The sequence below is a fragment of the Dipodomys spectabilis genome, unplaced genomic scaffold, assembly GCF_019054845.1.
Source record: "Dipodomys spectabilis isolate Male_0828 unplaced genomic scaffold, ASM1905484v1 ptg000313l, whole genome shotgun sequence".
Lineage (NCBI taxonomy): Eukaryota > Metazoa > Chordata > Mammalia > Rodentia > Heteromyidae > Dipodomys > Dipodomys spectabilis.
The window spans coordinates 389,712-409,264 of record NW_024870990.1 but is presented as its reverse complement, the minus strand read 5'-3'; the positions used below and the strand labels follow the sequence as shown (position 1 = coordinate 409,264).

Here is a 19,553-nt window from a genome sequence, read left to right as displayed (position 1 = left end):
CAGTATGTGCCCTCCTTAAAATGACTGCTGCGCTGACATCAAGCCGGAGAGAGGCAACATACAACAGAACTTAGGGTTTGTGATAAAGCCACAGAGACTAGTGTGGTCTCCCACCGCAAAGGCTCAGACCCGACCTGGGAGCCGCTCAGGACCATTCTCCCCGGGTGAAGCCTACACACACCTACCTGTGACTGTCAGATGGCATTTACACTCCCACTCAGTGGTATGCAATCTGGATTATATTTTGGCTTTGGGCTGGCATGGGCCAAGAGCATGCAGACCCCAGCCTGGCAGACCTGAGCTGAAGAGGGAATGACCGCCCACTGAGAGCTGACCTTTGCCAAGCTCTGGCGGCACGTCTCGGATGACCGCTTGTGTTCAGCTGCAGCGCAGCTCACTTGCTGTGGCACTTGCCTGCCAGGGGTCAGCTCTGCGGTCTGCCAGGCTTGCCTGTCTTCTCTGGAAGTCAGCACAGACAGGAGGATCTGCTGAGTTCTCAGTTCCCCCCTCACACAGGCCGAGGACCTTGTGCACACGCTTCTTTACAGCACTTGGCAGGGCAGAATGGGGCCCCTCAGCCAGGTGCAGCCTCAGCTGAATATACAGGGTGAGCACAGGACAAGGAAACTGCCGACCAGAGTCGAGTAAGCGAGCAGAGGAGGTTTCCAAAGATTTTAGTGCCCAGCGGAGCAAACAAAATTTGAAGAACCCATTAGTAACTTTCTGTGTGCACTGGGCGTCTGCCTCTGTTATTTGATTTTGAGTGGGTTTTGAGACACCTACTGGCTGCTAGCTCTCCTGTCAGCCATCGCTGACCACAGGAAAGGGCTCCATAGCACACCTCCCTGAGGGCATCGCAGACAGCCCTCTGCCAGCTTCCTGCCTACCCACGTCCCTGCCCCCGCTTCAGATGGTGTGTGGGGAGGCAGCCTCAGGAAAGGAGGGAGACCCCATCCTGCATTGAGCTAATTGGCCACTGGCTCCACTTGGGTTTGGGCTTCTATTTACTTTTGAAGCTGAAACCTTCCTTGTCTTTGTTCAGTACTAAATGAGGAAGCTGAGGCAGGAGCCCTTCCTGTGCAGCCCCCAGCCATCCTCCAGGCCTGCTGCCCCGTCTGGGATGGGGTGGGGAGCAGAGGGGGGGGGAGTGCACGGACATCTTCACAGGTGTTTGCTGTGGTGGTGTCGCCTTCCCACGCCAATGGTAGACTTCCACGGGGCTCCAAGCATTACCTGTCAGCCCTTGGCCCCGCCCTCCCAGGGGGCCGTCCCCCAGCCCCGCCCCAGTCCTTCAGAGCCTAGTGGAGCCTGCAGCCATGGTGGCACTCAAGGGCATCCCCGGGGCGCTGTCCCCGGAGCTCCTGTTTGCACTGGCACGGATGGGGCATGGAGATGAGATTGGTGAGTGCAGGGGTGGGAAGAGGACCCTGGGGCAGAAGCATAGTCCAAAATGGTGCTCTTGTTCAAAAGGGAAGAGGAGGCAGGTCCAACCTAGCTCTGGCCGCCCGCCCTCGGAGCAGGAAGCCATCTCCCACACCTGTAATTATGGCCAGCCCAGGCCCTGGTCCACCGCATTCTATGTTTGCCCACCAGCACGAGGTGGCTGTTGACGTAGGCCGAGGCTTTGTCCTGGCAAGTTCTGCCCCTCCAGCTTAGGTGTCCTGGAACAATGGCTGCCACAGAAAGCTGGGCCTATGGCTAGGTGCCCTCTCTCAGCTCCAGACTGTAAGGTCCAGTCTGGGAAGGCACGCAGATTCCTCTCTCCTCTCAGTTGTCTCCGCCCAGTACCTGTGCCACCTAGGTAACTGGCACACCTGGAGATCACATCCCGGGCAGCCCCCCCCCCTACTTCCCCCCCCCACACACACCAGGGGAGGGTCACAGGCCCCAAGGTCACATTCGCCTCCAGTGTGGCCACACCTTCCCTCACCTGGCCCCCCCACCCCCTCCCCTTCCCTACTTAAATCCAGGCTGGCCCTCAGCCCACCCCTTAGGCCACGTGGTCTTTCCTTTCCTGGCCAGGGCAAGCCACGTAGAATAAACTTCTCTTCCTGCCTGAACAGCACGTGGTGTTCTCTTTACCAGCTACCTATTAAATACCTAACACAGACTACCCCTTGGTGTTAGGTTTTTAAAAAGAGGTAGCTGTATTGTAACCCCTCTGTACAGTATGTTCTCAAATAAAATAAAATAAAATAAAAAAAGAGGTAGCTGTGTAAGAACCACACCACACATGTGGTATTCAGGTAAGGGGTTGTTTATTCATCGTTCCGGCTGGCACCAGGCCATGTTGGCCTGCCACGCGGCTGGGAAAAGACCTGGGAAAGAGAGCATCTGAGCCTGGGCTAGGCCTTATCTAGGATAGGGGGGAAGAAAGGTGTGGCCACATCAAATCCAGATGTGACCTCAGTGGATGCAGTTGTGACCTCGTCCAGGTGTGCCAGTTGCCTAGGTAACACAGGTACTGGGCAGAGACTTTGCTGCGAGGAGGGTGGAGTCTGCTCGCCATCCAGGAGCAGACCTTACACTTAGAATGCGCCTAAAGGGCCCCCGCAGCCAGTGGCTGATGGTTTCCCCCTTTGGGGGCCACTGGCCCTGGGGCAGGCTGGGCTACAGGAAACTCGGTGAGACTGTTCACTGTTCCTGTCCCAGGCAAGGGGTTCACCCTCCTTCCCCGTCTTTCCTACTCGCTGGCTCTGAAAGGGGACCACAGCCCATGCACACTGACAGCCTACCCCTACTGCCAGGTGTGTGTGGCCACCTGGGGGGCGGGCTGCAGAGAAGGTGTGCCACTGACCGGGCCTGGCCCTCTGTCTTCAGTTCTTGCAGATGCTAACTTCCCCACCTCCTCCATCTGTCAGTGTGGGCCTGTGGAGATCCGAGCAGACGGTGAGCAAGGCTGGGCTCAGGTTGGCACTGGTCTTTTTCCTATGACTTCTTCTCTGTCCTCATCCCCAACAGCTCTTTAGCCTCTCACTGAGTCCCAAGACTCAGAAGAGTGCAGGCTGTGGGGAGGCAGAGGTCTGACCCCAGCTTTGATCTCCTAGGCCTGGGCATCCCGGTCCTCCTGGAAGCTGTGCTGAAGCTGCTGCCTCTGGACACCTATGTGGAAAGCCCGGTGAGGTTCTGGAGCCTGCACCCCACAAGCAGGCTCCCCAGAACCCCACAGGCAGGCTCTAGAACCTCACAGGCAGGGCCCCAGAACCCCACAAGCAGGGCTCTAGAACCTCACAGGCAGGGTCCCAGAACCCCACAGGCAGGCTCTCCAGAACACAACAAGCAGGGCTCTAGAACCTCACAGAGCTCCAGAACCTTACAGGCAGGGCTCTAAAACCTCACAGGCAGGGTCCCCAGAACCCCACAAGCAGGTCTCTAGAACCTCACAGGCAGGCTCCAGAACCTCACAGGCAGGGCCCCAGAACCTCACAAGCAGGGCTCTAGAACCTCACAGGCAGGGTCCCAGAACCCCACAGGCAGGCTCCCCAGAACCTCACAGGCAGGCTCCAGAACCTCACAGGCAGGCTCTAGAACCTCACAGGCAGGGCTCCAAAACCCCACAGGCAGGCTCCAGAACCTCACAGGCAGGGCTCTAAAACCTCACAGGCAGGCTCCAGAACCTCACAGGCAGGGCCCCAGAACCTCACAGGCAGGCTCCAGAACCTCACAGGCAGGGCCCCAGAACCTCACAGGCAGGCTCTAGAACCTCACAGGCAGGCTCCCCAGAACCTCACAGGCAGGATCCAGAACCTCACAGGCAGGCTCCAGAACCTCACAGGCAGGGCTCTAGAACCTCACAGGCAGGCTCCCCAGAACCTCACAGGCAGGATCCAGAACCCCACAGGCAGGCTCCAAAACCCCACAGGCAGGCTCCAGAACCTCACAGGCAGGCTCCCCACCTCACAGGCAGGCTCCAGAACCCCACAGGCAGGCTCCAAAACCCCACAGGCAGGCTCCAAAACCCCACAGGCAGGCTCCAGAACCTCACAGGCAGGCTCCAGAACCTCACAGGCAGGCTCTAGAACCTCACAGGCAGGGCCCCAGAACCTCACAGGCAGGCTCTAGAACCTCACAGGCAGGCTCCCCAGAACCTCACAGGCAGGCTCCAGAACCTCACAGGCAGGGCAGGGCCGCTGACCACTTGCTGGGGGGGGGGGTGCACATGACCCCACAGGGGCCCCTCCCTGCCTCCAGGAGCGCTCTGGAGCTATCCAGCGCTGGTGTGCTGACCCCTGTCTCCTAGGCTGCTGTCATGGAACTTGTGCCAAGCGACAAGCAGAGGGGCCTGAAGACTCCAGTGTGGGAAGATTATGAGCTCCTTCTGCTCAGGGCTGGATGCACTGTGAGCTTGTAGGCTGGAATGCTGGGGGGGGGGGGGGGGGCAGGAAGCTTCTGTCTCCGGAAGGCTCAGAAAGAGTAAAACAAGGGAGAGGAGCCCCGGGACTGCCAGGTACCTGCTCACAGGCAGAAGTGGGCCTGTGCCACCTCCTATTCCCCAGAGCTGCCCACCTCCTCCCAGGATCCTGGGTTGAACCAGGGGGCCTTGCTTCCCTCCCTCTGGCCCCAGGGTAGTTTGGAGGGATGGAGGGGCTGAGAGGTAGCTGAGTGGCCCCTGGCAGGAGATGCCAGGCTCAGGAGACACCTTTCAACCACAGGACCCTGAACAGGGACATGATAGGTGCACGCACACTCACCAGATCTGAGTCACAGGTTGGTGTCTTTGAGAGCCCTGTACCCAAGAGTGAGGCCTAGAGGGCCCCTCCTCCCGCACCACCACCTGCCTGGGACTCAGCCTGTCTGGGCCTTCTGGGCAGGGTCCTCCCAACTGTGTGGTTTTATCTTCCAGAAAGCCTTGATGACAATAGAGAGGTTTGAGTTTTATGAACGAGCAAAGAAGGCTTTTGCGGTTGTTGCAACTGGGTGAGTTGGCTGCGTGCAGCTGGCTTGGGTACTCCACTCTTGAAGCCCCCCTCTGCCCCCCGCATTCCACTCTGCTTAGAGGAGACTTGGGGTCCTATGAAAAGCAGGAAGGACTTGGACTGTGGGGTCCTTGTTTCCCTGAGTGGCTGGTGTCTGGATCTCTGTCCCCAAAGGGCAGGGCCAGGGTCTCAGCACGCTGGCCAGCACAGTCCTCCTGCAGGGAGACAGCCCTCTACGGAAACATCATCCTCAAGAAGGGGACGCTGACCCCCACCCCGATGTAGGCCTGGCGGTGGCCACTGTGCACCCAGAAGTGACTTCCCCGTGACTCACCAGGCCGTGGACCCCACCCAGGGCTGCAGGAACTGGCAAGCCTTGGACGCCCCTCACCGACCAGACAGTCTCCCCATGTGTAAAAATGATGTTAAAATGAGCCACTTCAACCTTCTCTCATCCAGGCCTGTTTTATGCTCCCCAAATCCTGATGAATCCTTAGGGATTCCTTCCCGCATGGGAAGTGAAGCATGGGTCTGTGGTGTGCTGGATCTTGGAAACGGATGAGGACCTGGGAGCTGGTCAGAGGGCTGGGGCTCAGCAAAGACCTGGGAAGTGGGCAGGAGGCTCTGGCTGGGAAGGACCTGGGTGCCGGGCAGAGGGCTGGGGCTGGGTCAGGTGGGGTGCACTGGATACTGGCAGCTTGAGTGTGGGGAGAGCTCGTGTTGGCCAGGGTTGCTCCTCATCCTCAAGCAGGAGAGCAGGTACAGGCCCGGCATAATGTTTGGGGAGGAAGGATGGCTGGAATTTGCAGATGACATTGGGTACCAGTCACCCTGCTGTAGGACCACAGGCCTGAGTGTGCCAGTGTGCCAGTGTATGTGGATATGTGTGTGCCAGTCCTAGAGCTTGAACTCAGGGTCTAAGCACTGTCCCTGAGGGTTTTGTTTTTTCCCTTAAGGCTAGCGTTCTCCCACTTATGCTACCACTCCACATCTGGCTTTTTTGTGGTTAATTGGAGAAATGAGTCTCATAGATTTTCCTGCCTGGTCTGGCAGGAACCAAGATCCTCAGAGCTCAGGCTCCTGTGTAACTAGGATTACATGCACGAGCCACCAGTGCCCAGTGTCCCCGTGTGTGGAAGATTGAGTGCCCACTGCAGATACATAAATGTCCACAACTATCCAGGGGTGAAGTCAGATGCTTCTTGTTTGAAGCCTCTGTTGTCCTGGGACATAAAGGATGTGAGGTCAGCCTGGTGCTCGGCTCCAGGCAGAAGATCAGCAAGCTACAAGGGTGGCTTGAAGGTGGGTGGCTGAGGAGGGTCGTGGCATTGCCACACCATAAGATGCTTGGAGTGGGTCTTGAGGCCCTGTCCAGAGGCAAAGGCCTTTCCAGGCTCCTGTCCCTTTCCCTGTCTTCAGCCATGTGGATGCAGGAAGAAAATGGAAGAGAGATGGAGCTGGTACTTTGGAAGGCTTTTAGTCTTCTAGGAGGCAGGGAGGGGAGGGCATGTAAGTAAAATTTTAAAAATGCTGGGAGTTGGGATGGCCAAGGGCTTGCTCGGAGTGGTGGGGGGGGAGTTGGGGGGGAGTGGGGGGGAGGAGAAACACAGGCGACCAAGCCATACGCCAGTATCACAAGGAAGCCATGACAGATTTGGTGCGGAGCCTGCGGGGCCTGGCAAGGCGTTGTGGTGTGTGGTCCTTCTTGTCTGCTCCCTGCTCCTCCTCATGGCAGGATGCCCCCCCCCCCCCCCGCTCGCTCTGCACCCGCGACCCCAGCCTCCCCGCCCGCGACCCCGGCCTCCCCCCGCCCGCGACCCCAGCCTCCCCCTGCCCGCGACCCCGGCCTCCCCTGCCCGCGACCCCGGCCTCCCCCTGCCCGCGACCCCGGCCTCCCCTGCCCGCAACCCAGGCCTCCCTGCTCCCTCTGCACTCGTGACCCACTGGCCCATGGCCAGCTTCTGATCCAAGAACCACCGCTTGCCACACTTGGACTTTGGACAGCTTTGTTGAGGTTGGCACATCGTCAGGTGTGCACATTGAACACAGAGTGTGCACCTGTGAGCTCACCCCACAGGAGCAGGGGTCTGCCGTCTAACACCGGCTTCCTTGGCCAGCTAGGATTTTAGGTGAATTGAGTCAGGCAGCACTTGGCTTTTGGACAGTTGCTATGGGATTTGTACATGTTGTGTGTGCCAGTAATGTCTTATTTCTGAGTGGTAGCCTTCACAGACTAGTCTGTCTGGACGTGTGCTCCTGTTGCTTTGGGGCAGGCCTAGGAAAAGGGCTGGGCCATAGGGTAGTCTCCATGAAGCTTAGTTGACCCAGGGTGGTGGCATATGCTTGTAGTCACAACACTAGGGAGGCAGAGGCAGGGAGACTGCAAGTTCAGGACTAACGTCGGCTGCATAGCAAGACCTGACTCAAAAAAGAAAAGAGAAGGGAAGCAAAAGGAATGAAGGAAAAGGAAAGAAAAGAAGACCTTTAGACTGTTCAGCTTTGCCAATACATATTCCCACCAGCGGGGGGGGCTGGCTCCTCTCCCCTAACACCAGTGCAGTCTTCATCCCAGCCTGTCTTCTGTCTGTCTGACCGACCCCATCCGGCTCTGAGCTCAAGGCGCTGGCTCCTGACCACGGCTGTGTGAATCACTCTAGTAAGTGCTCCTAGGCTGTCCCTGACCCGGGTGACTTGGAGGGAGGGTGACGTTACCATTAACGTCACTTGGATGGGGAAATGCCTAGATTAGTACATCACGCCTCTGGGTGTGTTTCTAAGGGAGTTTCTGGAGGGCTAAGGGAAGAAAACTTGCCCTGGAGAGGAGCTGGCCATCCCACGGGCTGGGGTCCAGGTGGGTGAAGTGAAGGAAAGAAGAAAGCCCACACCCCGCATTCCTTTCCCTGCGTCAGGCTGGAGGTTACTGTCACCACCGCCTCCCTGCCAGGATGGACAAAGGCCTCAGAAACGGAGCCACGTTGTTCCTGTGGGAGAATCTGTCACGGTGTCCAAGTCCGGTTAACACTGGGAGACTGAGCCTCGGTGCCCGGGGACTGGGGCTGCCTGAGGCCTGGCAGGGTGCCCATCTATGCCCTGCCTGGGCTGGGGGCAGGGGTCTATTGACTCGCCTGCCCACACATGCTGGCAGGACAGCAGGTGCGGTGTACCACATGACCGTGAGCGTGACCTCACGGGGGCACTGGCCCCTAGTTTATGCGGCTTGAAGCCAGGGTGTGCTGGAGAATGCAGGGCACGTGCCATCACAGGGACAAACCGGGCAGCCGCGTGCTGGCTGGCTCAGCAGAATGGGGAGCTGACGGCCTCTCCTGGGTGCTCGCTCTGACGTGGCTCTGTCCCGAAGGCTGGGCCACAGTCCTCGCTGCCACTGTCGGAGCACAGTCCAGGCACCCACGTGACTCCGGTGGCCTGGCTTGTGCTAGGTGACCCTGATCAGGAGACCTTGCATCTCAGAGAGCGAGGAGCCCTGAAAATGGCCAGATGTCCCCGCTGGACGTGTGTGCCTGTCCACTTGACCCCCACGGCCACAGTCCCCATCCCTTCCAGCCCCTTCCGTGAGAGGTGGCTGCCATTCCTTGCTGAGGCTGGTCCCACAGGCTGCCCACCCCAGCCCCACAGGCTGCCGTGAGCCTGGGGGTCAGTGGAGCCCGGGTGCCCTTCCGGGGCGGAAGCAGCCCTCCTCCCGGCAGAGCAGGCTGGGCCTGAGCCACTGGTCTAGTAGATGGTCACAGGCTGCGCATCTGTTTGCAGGTGTTTATTTTTCTGGCCGGGAAGGATCATCGATCAACCCCGTGGCCTCGGCCGTGGGCAGGGACAGGAGGGTGGTTAGTGCCTTTGGAGCTCCCCGCCACCAGGGTGGCAGGTGTGGCCTAGGTCCTCCAGACAACACTGTCCTAAAACTGGGACTCGTCCCCTCCCTAGACCTCCGACAGGGGGTGGTACAGGCTGTCAAGATCAGGCTCAGGACCTCGCTGGGGGCGGCGAAGAGGGCTCAGGGTGTCCTTGATCTCCACCCAGGCCTTGGCATCTGCAGACAGGTAAATGCAGGTATGGCCTCAGTTTCCTCCCAGCCCCTTCCCTCCCTCCCTTCCCCCTGGTCCGTCTGGGGTGGCCTCAACCCACCCAGGCCTGGCAGCTGCTCCTCTGCCCGCGTCCCGATGGGCTCAGGGTTCAGTCTCCCCAGCGGGTCATCCTCGTGAGTCTCCATGGCTTGGGCGCCCCAGGCCCTGCAACACAGCTGGTCAGGTCCATGTGCAGGTGGGGAGCCCCCTGTCCCAGGAAGTTAGTCCAGCCTGCCAGCCAACACCTGCCCCGTGCCCAGACAGGCCTTCCCGGAGCTCTGCCCCTGGGGTGCGAGACGGGCTGGGACTGTCTTTTTTTTTTTGGTCAGTCCTGGGGCTTGAACTCTGGGCCTGGGCACTGCTCCTCAGCATTTCGGCTCAAGGCAAGCGCTCTACCACTTGAACCACAGCGCCACTTCTGGTTTTCTGGTGATTTCTTGGAGCTAGTCTCAGGGACTTTCCTGCCCAGGCTGGCTTTGAACTGTGATCTTCGCTCTCAGTCTCCTGAGTAGCTAGGATGACAGGCCTGAGCCACCAGTGCCGGCTTCACAGCAGGATTCTTAAGGACAAGCACCTGTGCTGTGCCCAGATGGCCCACCAGCGGCTGCCAAGGAGATGGAGTGGGGGGAGGGGCGGGACCCAGGTGACTCTGCTCCTGAGCTGGAGGAGGAGGGGGAGGGGGAGGGGCCCAGGTGACTCTGCTCCTGAGCTGGAGGGGGAGGGGAGGGGGAGGGGCCCAGGTGACTGCTCCTGAGCTGGAGGGGGAGGGGGAGGGGGAGGGGCGGGACCCAGGTGACTCTGCTCCTGAGCTGGAGGGGGAGGGGGAGGGGAGGGGAGGGGAGGGACCCAGGTGACTCTGCTCCTGAGCTGGAGGGGGAGGGGGAGGGGGAGGGGAGGGGAGGGACCCAGGTGACTCTGCTCCTGAGCTGGTCTCAGGCATCCAGGGCCCAAGCTTCAGCCGCCGGAAATTCCTAGGCAGGGCTGCTCTCCCGCACCCAGGGCCCGCTGCAGATACAAGGTGGGCCAACAAACAGTGGCCTGAAGCTTTGGAGGAGGAGCAGAAAGGTCTGAGGCACTTACTTCTCCGTGTCTGGCTGGGCTGCCCCGAGGGTACCTCTGGTCTTGGAGTCCTGGAGGGTGCGGGACAGGGGTGAGCTCCACCCGCAGGAGCAGGGGTTAGAGGTCACCCAGGGAGAGACAGTCCCAAGCTCACCCCGGGCTAAGGGCCGGGCTTTGGCTCCACCTGTGCACATCCAGGAGGGTAAGGAGCACCTTGGCAGCATGGTGTGTGGGGCGAAGCCCCGAGGCTGCACGGGGGAGGCCGCCCAGCTCCCCGGCACAGCCCTGGGCTCTGCACCCTACTGAGCCCTGAGACTAGTCTGGCTGCACTGGGTGGAAACAAAGGGAACGCTGGGGAAGGACAGCTCGCGAGGGCCGTGGAGGCCATGGAGGGCCTCGGAGGCTGTGGAGGGCCGTTGAGGGGAGGGCCATGGAGGGCCGTGGAGGCCCTGGAGGGCCGCGGAGGCCGTGGAGGGCTGTGGAGGGGAGGGCTGTGGAGGGCCGTGGAGGGGAGGGCTGTGGAGGGCTGACCTCTGCGTCCTCACCCCTCCCAGGCTTACCTTGAGGAGCTGACCGTGACAGGCCCTTCCCCATCCAGCACAGCCTCTCAGCACAGGGCAGCGGAGGCCCAGCACACAGCCTCCGCTCGCTCCCCGGGGCCCCGGAGGCCACGTCCCCTCCCTGGGCCCACCTGGGTGTCACGGAGGCCACGCCCCCTCCCTGCCTGTCAGACCCAGTGGAAGGGCATCTGCTTCTCATCCTGCAGTCTCGCTTACATCTGTGCCCCACCAAGCTGACCCCAGGGGACAGCGGCCTTCCCCGCACCCCCTGCCGGCTGGGGTGGACGGTGACTGGCCGCAGGGAGAGGCCAGCAGCATACCTGGGGTGGACGGTGACTGTCTGCAGGGAGAGGCCAGCGTACCTGGGGTGGTGGGCCTGCAGCAGCTTCCCACAACAGCATGGCCGCCAGGCCGGCGACCAGGAGGAGTCTACAGGATTGGGGCGGGTGTGAGGGTGTGAGCCGCTTCCCTGCCCACCTTCCCATCACCCCTACCCCGGGCAGGACCTGGGTGGACATTGCGGTGCCATCCCGCAGCGGGGAGGGCCCATGGGGACCCGTGACCCCCACCCACAGGACGGCCCCCTCAGGTAGGGGTCAGGGAGGGGGAGGGGTGCCCCGGGGGCCTGGGACGGAGCCCTGGAGGGAGTGGTTGGGCTGTCCGGTCCCCAGAGGTGAGTTCCTGTGCTGGGCAAGGCCTGAAGGACCGAACCCCCTTTGGGGACCGTCCCCTGCTGTCTGAGGTGCCTCCCTGCGGGCCTCCCCTCCTGGCTCCACGACCTCCAGACCCCCAGCCTCCGGGCTCCCACCCCTCCTCTTTCTGGCTGGCCCAGCCCAGAGCCTCGCCCTGTCCCAGGGCTCCCTCCACAATGGTCCACTGGGTCAGAGGCTCGAGGGGGTGGGCACGCGGCTGTACACGGGCTGCTCTCGCATTTGGGGGGTGGGATGCACAGAAGATGGTCTACCCAAGAGGCGCCTCTCCCTGCCCTGCTCCAGAGCCTCCCCTGGGTGGGAACGGGAGCCGTCTCAGACCCACAGCCAGGGGACCCTGACCGTGGAGGGGGGTCACCTCATGGCTGGGCAGCGGGGGCCTCCACGCAGGGCTGAGCGTCCAGGAGCGCAGAAGCTGGCTTCGGCCTCCCCACGCAGGCTGTTGAAGTTTTATCGCCCCCACATGGGTGTGCCTGGCCCAGGGCAGGGCCAGCAGTCCCCAACCTGGCACCCAGCCCAGGCCCTGAGCTGCCTCCCAGGTTCCAGCCTGGCCACCCCCTGCCTGTCCAATCTGCCAGTCCTGCCCCCCTCCCCCTCCCCTTCCCTCTCCCCCCTCTCATCCCTTGCTGCCCCCTCCCCCTCTCACTCCCCCCTCCCCAACCCTCCTTCTGTCCCCTTCCATCTGCCAGTCTTGCCTAGAAGTGAGAGACATCCCGGGAAGGAAGAACAGCGGCACCCAACGCCCCACAGTTCCCCTGGGGCGGGCCCAGAACCCTGACCAGCGGAGAGGGGGGATGGCAGGCAGAGCCATGGCAGAACTGTGGGCAGGGACAGACCAGAGAATCACCAACCCACCATGGAAAGAGAATCACCAACCCACCGTGGAAACATTCCACTGAGTGTCGGCAGACTGCCCTGGGGGCAGAGATGAACTGAGCGGGAAATGCAGAATGCGCATCCCTGGCATTTCCGGCTCATACTCTTCACTCACTACTATTGACAACCCCTTTAAAACATTTATTTTCAACCCCAAATTACAAGCCTTGCAAAGAAACGTGACCAATATGAAGGAGGAGTAAACCAGATACTAGAGACTATTTCTTAGTGGATCCAGATGTTATGCTTAGCAATATTAAAGGAAACCATGTTTAAAGAATTACTGTAGGGGGGCTGGGAAGGTGGCTCAGTGGTAGAGTGCTTGCCTTGCATGCCTGAGGCCCTGGGTTCGATTCCTCAGCACCACATAAGCAAAAAAGAAAAACGCCGGAAGTGGCTTTGTGGCTCAAGTGGTAGAGCACTAGCCTTGAGCTGAAGAGCTGAGGGACAGTGCCCAGGCCCAGAGTTCAGGCCCCACGACCGGACCCCAAAAAAAAAAAGAATTACTGTAGGGGCTGGGAAGGTGGCTCACGCCTGTCATCCTAGTTACCCAACAGGCTGAGATCTGAGGATCCTGGTTCAAAGCCAGCCCAGGTACGAAGTCTATGAGAACTCTTATCTCCAATTAATCACTAGAAAACGGGAAGTGGTGCTGTGGCTCAAGCTCGCCTTGAGCTGAAGAGTTCATGGACACTGCCCAAGTCCAGAGTTCAAGCACCACGACCAACCAAAAAAAAATTACTGGAAAGAGAAAGCTGGGTGCTTGTGGCTTATTGCCAGTCCTCCAGCAACGCAGGAGGCTGAGACCTAGAGGACTGCGGTTCAAAGCCAGTCAGAACAGAAAAGTTCTAGAAACGATCTCCAATTAACCAGCAAAAAGGGAGAATGGAAGCATGGCTCAAGCGTTTCATGGAAAATGACTGAAAGCAGGCACCGTTCCCCTGACAGCCCTTCCGCATCCTGATCCGCTTGTGACTCGGCTCCTTACAGTGCCAGCCGTGAGCAGGACCAGTGGGGACAAAGCCCCGAGTTCAAACCCCCTACAGGTGAGGGGATAAAGAAAGAGGGCGCGTATGCTGAAATAGCGTTCTGTGCATGTGTGGACACAGAGCCGGGAAAGCTGAGAGGGCTGGGAGGGGGTGAGGGAAAATGAGGGGGGTGGAGGGGGGAGGGAAAATGAAGGGGGAAATGAGGGGGGAGGTGGAGGGAGGGAGGAAACATGAGGGGGGAGGTGGAGGGGGTGAGGGAAAATGAGGGGGGAGGTGGAGGGGGGGAGGTGCAGGGGCACACTGTATTTTTTGTTGTTTTTATTGTTGTTTTTGTTGGTCATGAGGCTTGAACTCTGGACCTGGGCGCTGTCCCTCAGCTCTTCAGCTCAAGGCTGGTGCTTTACCACACAAGCCTCAGTGCCACTTCTGGTTTTCTGGTGGAGTATTGGAGATAAGAGTCTCATGGACTTTCCTGCCTGGGCTGGCTCTGAACCTCGATCCTCAGATCTCAGCCTCCTGAGTAGCTAGGATTACAGGTATGAGCCACCAGCGCCTGGCTTGCACACTGAATTCTTGTAATGGAAATATCACAATGAAACTCCCTTGCTCAATTAACATATACTAATAAAACATCTTTTTTTTTTTTTTTTTGGTCATGGGCTTGAATTCGGGGCCTGGGTGCTGGGTGCACCACTTCCAGTTTTTAGGTGGTCCATGGCTTTTCTTGCCCAAGCTGACTTTGAACCCTGATCATCAGATCTCAGCCTCCTGAGTAACTGGGATTATAGGCATCAGCCACCAGCACCCAGCTTTAAAAAAAAAGAAGAAGAAAGAAACCATGGGGCTGGGAAGGTGGCTCAGTGGTAGAGCGCTTTCCTTGCATGCCTGAGGCCCTGGATTCGATTCCTCAGCACCACATAAGCAGAAAAATCTGGAAGTGGCACTGTGACTCAAGTGGTAGAGTGCTAGCCTTGAGCTGAAGAGCTGAGGGACAGCGCCCAGGCCCAGAGTTCAGGCACCATGACTGGCAAAAGAAAAAAAAACCAACAATCTCACTTAAAAAACAAAAAAGAGGCAGCCAGGTGGGGAGGTGGGGAGGTGGGGGGAGGTGGGGGGGAGGTGGGGGGAGGTGGGGAGGTGGGGGGAGGTGTGGAGGTGGGGAGGTGGGGAGGTGGGGAGGTGGGGGGAGGTGGGGAGGTGGGGAGGTGGGGGGAGGTGGGGGAGGTGGGGAGGTGGGGGGAGGTGGGGAGGTGGGGGGAGGTGGGGGGAGGTGGGGAGGTGGGGAGGTGGGGGGAGGTGGGGAGGTGGGGGGAGGTGGGGAGGTGGGGGAGGTGGGGGAGGTGGGGGGAGGTGGGGGGGAGGTGGGGAGGTGGGGGGAGGTGGGGGGAGGTGGGGAGGTGGGGAGGTGGGGGGAGGTGGGGGGGAGGTGGGGGAGGTGGGGAGGTGGGGGGAGGTGGGGAGGTGGGGGGGAGGTGGGGGGGAGGTGGGGGGAGGTGGGGAGGTGGGGAGGTGGGGAGGTGGGGGGAGGTGGGGGGGAGGTGGGGGGAGGTGGGGAGGTGGGGGAGGTGGGGGGAGGTGGTGGGGAGGTGGGGGGAGGTGGGGAGGTGGGGGGAGGTGGGGGGAGGTGGGGAGGTGTGGTGGGGGGAGGTGGGGTTGGGGGGGAGGTGGGGGGAGGTGAGGGGGAGGTGTGGAGGTGGGGGGGAGGTGTGGAGGTGTGGAGGAGGTGTGAAGACGCAGGGCCATGCTGTCCTAGGGTCCTTTGCTTCCCGTTTTTGGCAGTGGTGGGGCTTGAACTCAAGGCCTGGGTGCTGCCCCTGAGCTCTTTTTGCTCAAGGCCAGTGCTGTGCCACGTTGAGCCACAGCACCACTTCCTCTCTGAGTTCCCTTCTTGCTGAGCAGAAATCTTCTCCTTCAATCTCTGCCCCACACAGCCTGCTCCCGGCCGCCTTCCTGAGCCTCCACTCTGCCCCATACACAGGGAGAGGACCGCCTTCTCTCCAGGAACTCCCTGCACCCCGGAGCAGAGTGAGGCGCTCTGCTGGACACCTGGGGGTGTGAGCCTGTCCAGGAACTCCCTGCACCCCGGAGCAGAGTGAGGCGCTCTGCTGGACACCTGGGGGTGTGAGCCTGTCCAGGAACTCCCTGCACCCCGGAGCAGAGTGAGGCGCTCTGCTGGACACCTGGGGGTGTGGGCCTCTGTGTGGATAGCGCCGGGGGAGGGGGGGTGACTGGAGACACCAGAGCAGGCCGGGTGTCACCACGTGCTGGGGCTCCTGTTCCTGTGCACGTCTTCGGTGGGATGAGTGCGTTGTAAAACAAAAGTAGTCATGGGAAGAATGGAGAGCAGGCAGCACAGTGGACTGGGAGACTTGCTTCAAAATTGTGACGGATTTTGGTGGCACCAGATATCAGCTCTAGAGACAAACTTTATATATATAAAGCCACCTTCCCAGACCAACTTTATAATTTTTTAAGAATTAAAGGAAGATAGACTAAATAATTCGAATATACAATTTATTAAAAGAACCCAGCTGGTGGTACAGTCCCCAAGTTGAAGAGGATCACTTGTGCCAGCAGTTATAGCATACCTGGGGAAAATAGTTGAGACCCTGTCTCCTAACCAACAACAACAACAGGGCTAGGAAGGTGGTTCAGTGGTAGAGCGCTTGCCTTGCATGCCTGAAGCCCTGGGCTCAATTCCTCAGTACCACATACACAGAAAAAGCCAGAAGTGGCACTGGCTCAAGTGGTAGAGTGCTAGCCTTGAGCTGAAGAGCTGAGGGACAGCACTCAGGCACAGAGTTCAGGCCCCACAACCGGACCCAAAAATAAAAAATAAAAAAGAAAGAAATGTACTCATTACCTTGCCCATGTAATTGTAACCCCTCCGTACGGTATTCTCACAGTAAAAAACTTATTAATTAAAAAATAAAAATAAAATAAAAAAAGAAATGTGCCAATTGCTTTATTATGTAACCCTCTGTACATCAGCTTAACAATAAAATTAAATGTAAATTAAAAAATTAACAAACTAAGAGGATACTGGGTTCAATCCTCAGCAGAAAGAAACATCTAGGAATCTATAGGAAATCCAAGGCAAACTTATTTGCTTATTTATTTTTCTGTTGTTTTGTTGAGACAGAGTCTGGCTTCCAGGATGGCCTGAAGTCCCAATCCTGCCGCAGCGTCCCGAGTGCTGGAGTTACAGGAGTGTGTTGCCACACCCAGCAAGCATCGCAGTTAATGAAAGACGGACCTCTGTCTCCTTAGACCAGGAACAAGACCAGCACGGCAACCCTTGCTGTTTCATTCCCCACATTAGAGCTCTAGCGAATGTGTAAGTGCATCCAGAAGATATTTTCCCGAGCAAAACAACCAGACACAAGAGAATAAATACTGCACAATTTCATTTATATGAGGAATCTAAGAGTGTTTGGCTCAGTAGCGGGAAATACAAGGGTGGTTTCCAGAAGCTGCACAGACTGCAAATGATAGAGATACAGCAAAGCGCAAGCTGGGCGGCATTAACTGGACAGTAATGACCACAACACCCCGAATCTGCATATGTATTTGCATAACCCTAACCTTGCACACCTTGAATAATGTGCTCGTACGTAATCTTTAGTGACTATTTCATTTAGTTTGTGGTGCTGGGGATTTAGCCAGGGTCCTGCACATGCTTGGCAAACACCCTACACTAAGGTTCGTCTTTAGTCCTTTCAACCAGTTATCCTACAATAAAGAAAAGAACCAGCCCGGCTCTGGTGGCTCACTGCTGAGATCTGAGGATCCCTGTTTGAAGCCAGCCTGGGCAGGAACATGCATGAGACTCTTATCTCCAATAAACCACTCAGAAAAGGCCATAAGGGGCACTGTGGCTCAAGTGGTAGAGCGCTTGCCGTGAGCCAAAGCTCAGGGACAGAGCCCAGGACCAGAGTTCAAGCCCAGGACTGGCAAAAAAAAAAAAAGTAGGAAAGGTACACGCTGCTGCCACGGCCCACCACCTAGCCCTGAGCCCAAGACCCAGAAGCTCACCTGTGCTTCAGACATGGAGAGTCAGACACGGCACCTACTCACCTTTTGAGCAACTTCTGTATACCGTGCATATGTGGGCACCTGTCACTGCAGAGACAGGAGAAGATGAGGAGCCTCTGCGGGGTCCAGACTCCCACACCTGGAGGAGGCCTCCTGAGGGGACACCCCAGGCCGGCCTGACCCCAGGCCCCCTGACCCCAGGCCGGCCTGACCCCAGCCCCCCTGACCCCAGGCCGGCCTGACCCCAGACCAGCTTGACCTGCAGCCCCCCTGACCCCAGGCTGGCCTGACCCCAGCCCCCCTGACCCCAGGCCGGCCTGACCCCCAGCCCCCCTGACCCCAGACCGGCCTGACCCGCAGCCCCCTGACCCCAGGCCGGCCTGACCCCAGGCCCCCTGACCCCAGCCCCCCTGACCCCAGGCCGGCCTGACCCCAGACCAGCTTGACCCGCAGCCCCCCTGACCCCAGGCCGGCCTGACCCCAGCCCCCCTGACCCCAGGCCAGCCTGACCCCAGACCAGCTTGACCCGCAGCCCCCCTGATCCCAGGCCGGCCTGACCCGCAGCCCCCCTGACCCCAGGCCGGCCTGACCCCAGCCCCCCTGACCCCAGGCTGGCCTGACCCCAGCCCCCCTGACCCCAGGCCCCCCTGACCCCAGGCCGGCCTGACCCCAGCACCCCCTGACCCCAGGCCGGCCTGACTCCGGCCCCAGGGGGTAGGGAAGCAGAGAGGGCAGGGGCATCAGAGTGCAGGACCAGGGTCTGTCCGAGAGCCCAGACTCCTGGTTCTCAACTAGTCTAGCGCCTGCCACTGCAGTAGGTGTGGATTCGTGAGAGGGGTGTGTGAAACAGGTGTATAGCTATGTGTGTGTGTGAACTATGTGTGTCTGTGTGCACGTGTGATGTGAGCCATGGTGTGGTGTGTGTTCACATGAGCTATGTGTGTGGAATGTGTGCATGTGATGTGAGCTATGGGTGTGGTGTGTGTGCACATCATGTGAGCTATGTGTGTGGTGTGTTTCTGTGTGCACCTGTGATGTGAGCCATGTGTGTGGTGTGTCTGTGTGTGATGTCAGCCATGTGTGTCTGTGTGTGATGTGTCAGCCATGTGTGTCTGTGTGTGATGTCAGCCATGTGTGTCTGTGTGTGATGTCAGCCATGTGTGTGTGTGTGTGATGTCAGCCATGTGTGTCTGTGTGTGATGTCAGCCATGTGTGTCTGTGTGTGATGTGTCAGCCATGTGTGTCTGTGTGTCTGTGTGTGATGTCAGCCATGTGTGTCTGTGTGTGATGTCAGCCATGTGTGTCGGTGTGTGATGTCAGCCATGTGTGTCTGTGTGTGATGTGTCAGCCATGTGTGTCTGTGTGTGATGTGTCAGTCGTGTGTGTGTGTGATGTCAGCCATGTGTGTGTGTGTGATGTCAGCCATGTGTGTCTGTGTGTGATGTGAGCCATGTGTGTCTGTGTGTGTGTGATGTCAGCCATGTGTGTCTGTGTGTGATGTGTCAGCCATGTGTGTCTGTGTGTGTGTGATGTCAGCCATGTGTGTCTGTGTGATGTCAGCCATGTGTGCCTGTGTGTGATGTCAGCCATGTGTGTCTGTGTGTGATGTGTCAGCCATGTGTGTCTGTGTGTGTGTGATGTCAGCCATGTGTGTCTGTGTGATGTCAGCCATGTGTGTCTGTGTGTGATGTGTCAGCCATGTGTGTCTGTGTGTGATGTCAGCCATGTGTGTCTGTGTGTGATGTGTCAGCCATGTGTGTCTGTGTGTGATGTGTCAGCCATGTGTGTCTGTGTGTGATGTCAGTCATGTGTGTGGTGTGTCTGTGTGTGATGTGTCAGCCATGTGTGTGTGTGTGTGACGTGTCAGCCATGTGTGTCTCTGTGTGATGTCAGTCATGTGTGTCTGTGTGTGATGTCAGCCATGTGTGTGTGTGTGATGTCAGCCGTGTGTGTGTGATGTCAGCCATGTGTGTGTGTGTGTGATGTCAGCCATGTGTGTCTGTGTGTGATGTGAGCCATGTGTGTGGTGTGTCTGTGTGTGATGTGTCAGCCATGTGTGTCTGTGTGTGATGTGTCAGCCATGTGTCTGTGTGTGATGTCAGCCATGTGTGTCTGTGTGACGTCAGCCATGTGTGTCTGTGTGTGATGTCAGCCATGTGTGTCTGTGTGACGTCAGCCATGTGTGTCTGTGTCTGTGTGTGATGTCAGCCATGTGTGTCTGTGTCTGTGTGTGATGTCAGCCATGTGTGTGTGTGTGTGTGTGATGTCAGCCATGTGTGTGTGTGTGATGTGTCAGCCATGTGTGTCTGTCTGTGTGTGATGTGTCAGCCGT

At 58.7% G+C, this 19,553-nt stretch overlaps 2 protein-coding genes across 5 annotated transcripts; one reads left to right on the top strand and one right to left on the bottom strand.

The window, feature by feature from the left end:
- Window positions 1–120: 120 nt before the first annotated feature.
- Fuom (fucose mutarotase) lies at window positions 121–5,365 on the top strand. Of its 3 annotated transcripts, none has more exons than XM_042702148.1 (6): window positions 121–223; window positions 2,821–2,889; window positions 3,048–3,118; window positions 4,241–4,339; window positions 4,844–4,917; window positions 5,089–5,365. In XM_042702148.1, exons 1-6 carry the CDS (start codon window positions 199–201, stop codon window positions 5,243–5,245), a joined length of 495 nt encoding a protein of 164 aa, XP_042558082.1. In that variant the 5' UTR covers window positions 121–198; the 3' UTR covers window positions 5,246–5,365. The 3 variants fall into 3 exon arrangements, with proteins under 3 accessions (XP_042558082.1, XP_042558081.1, XP_042558083.1); XM_042702147.1 differs by lacking the exon at window positions 121–223 and adding an exon at window positions 1,287–1,401; XM_042702149.1 differs by lacking the exon at window positions 121–223 and adding an exon at window positions 1,291–1,401 and having other exon boundaries at window positions 5,138–5,365.
- Window positions 5,366–8,670: 3,305 nt separating this feature from the next.
- Prap1 (proline rich acidic protein 1) lies at window positions 8,671–11,857 on the bottom strand. 2 transcript variants are annotated; one of them, XM_042702142.1, is made up of 5 exons: window positions 11,680–11,857; window positions 10,974–11,040; window positions 10,073–10,122; window positions 9,054–9,157; window positions 8,671–8,958 (listed from the first exon to the last, which is right to left on the bottom strand). In XM_042702142.1, the coding sequence occupies exons 1-5, from the start codon at window positions 11,682–11,684 to the stop codon at window positions 8,849–8,851; spliced, it is 336 nt and encodes a 111-aa protein (XP_042558076.1). In that variant the 5' UTR covers window positions 11,685–11,857; the 3' UTR covers window positions 8,671–8,848. The 2 variants fall into 2 exon arrangements, with proteins under 2 accessions (XP_042558076.1, XP_042558077.1); XM_042702143.1 differs by having other exon boundaries at window positions 10,932–11,040; window positions 11,680–11,855.
- Between the last annotated feature and the right edge of the window lie 7,696 nt (window positions 11,858–19,553).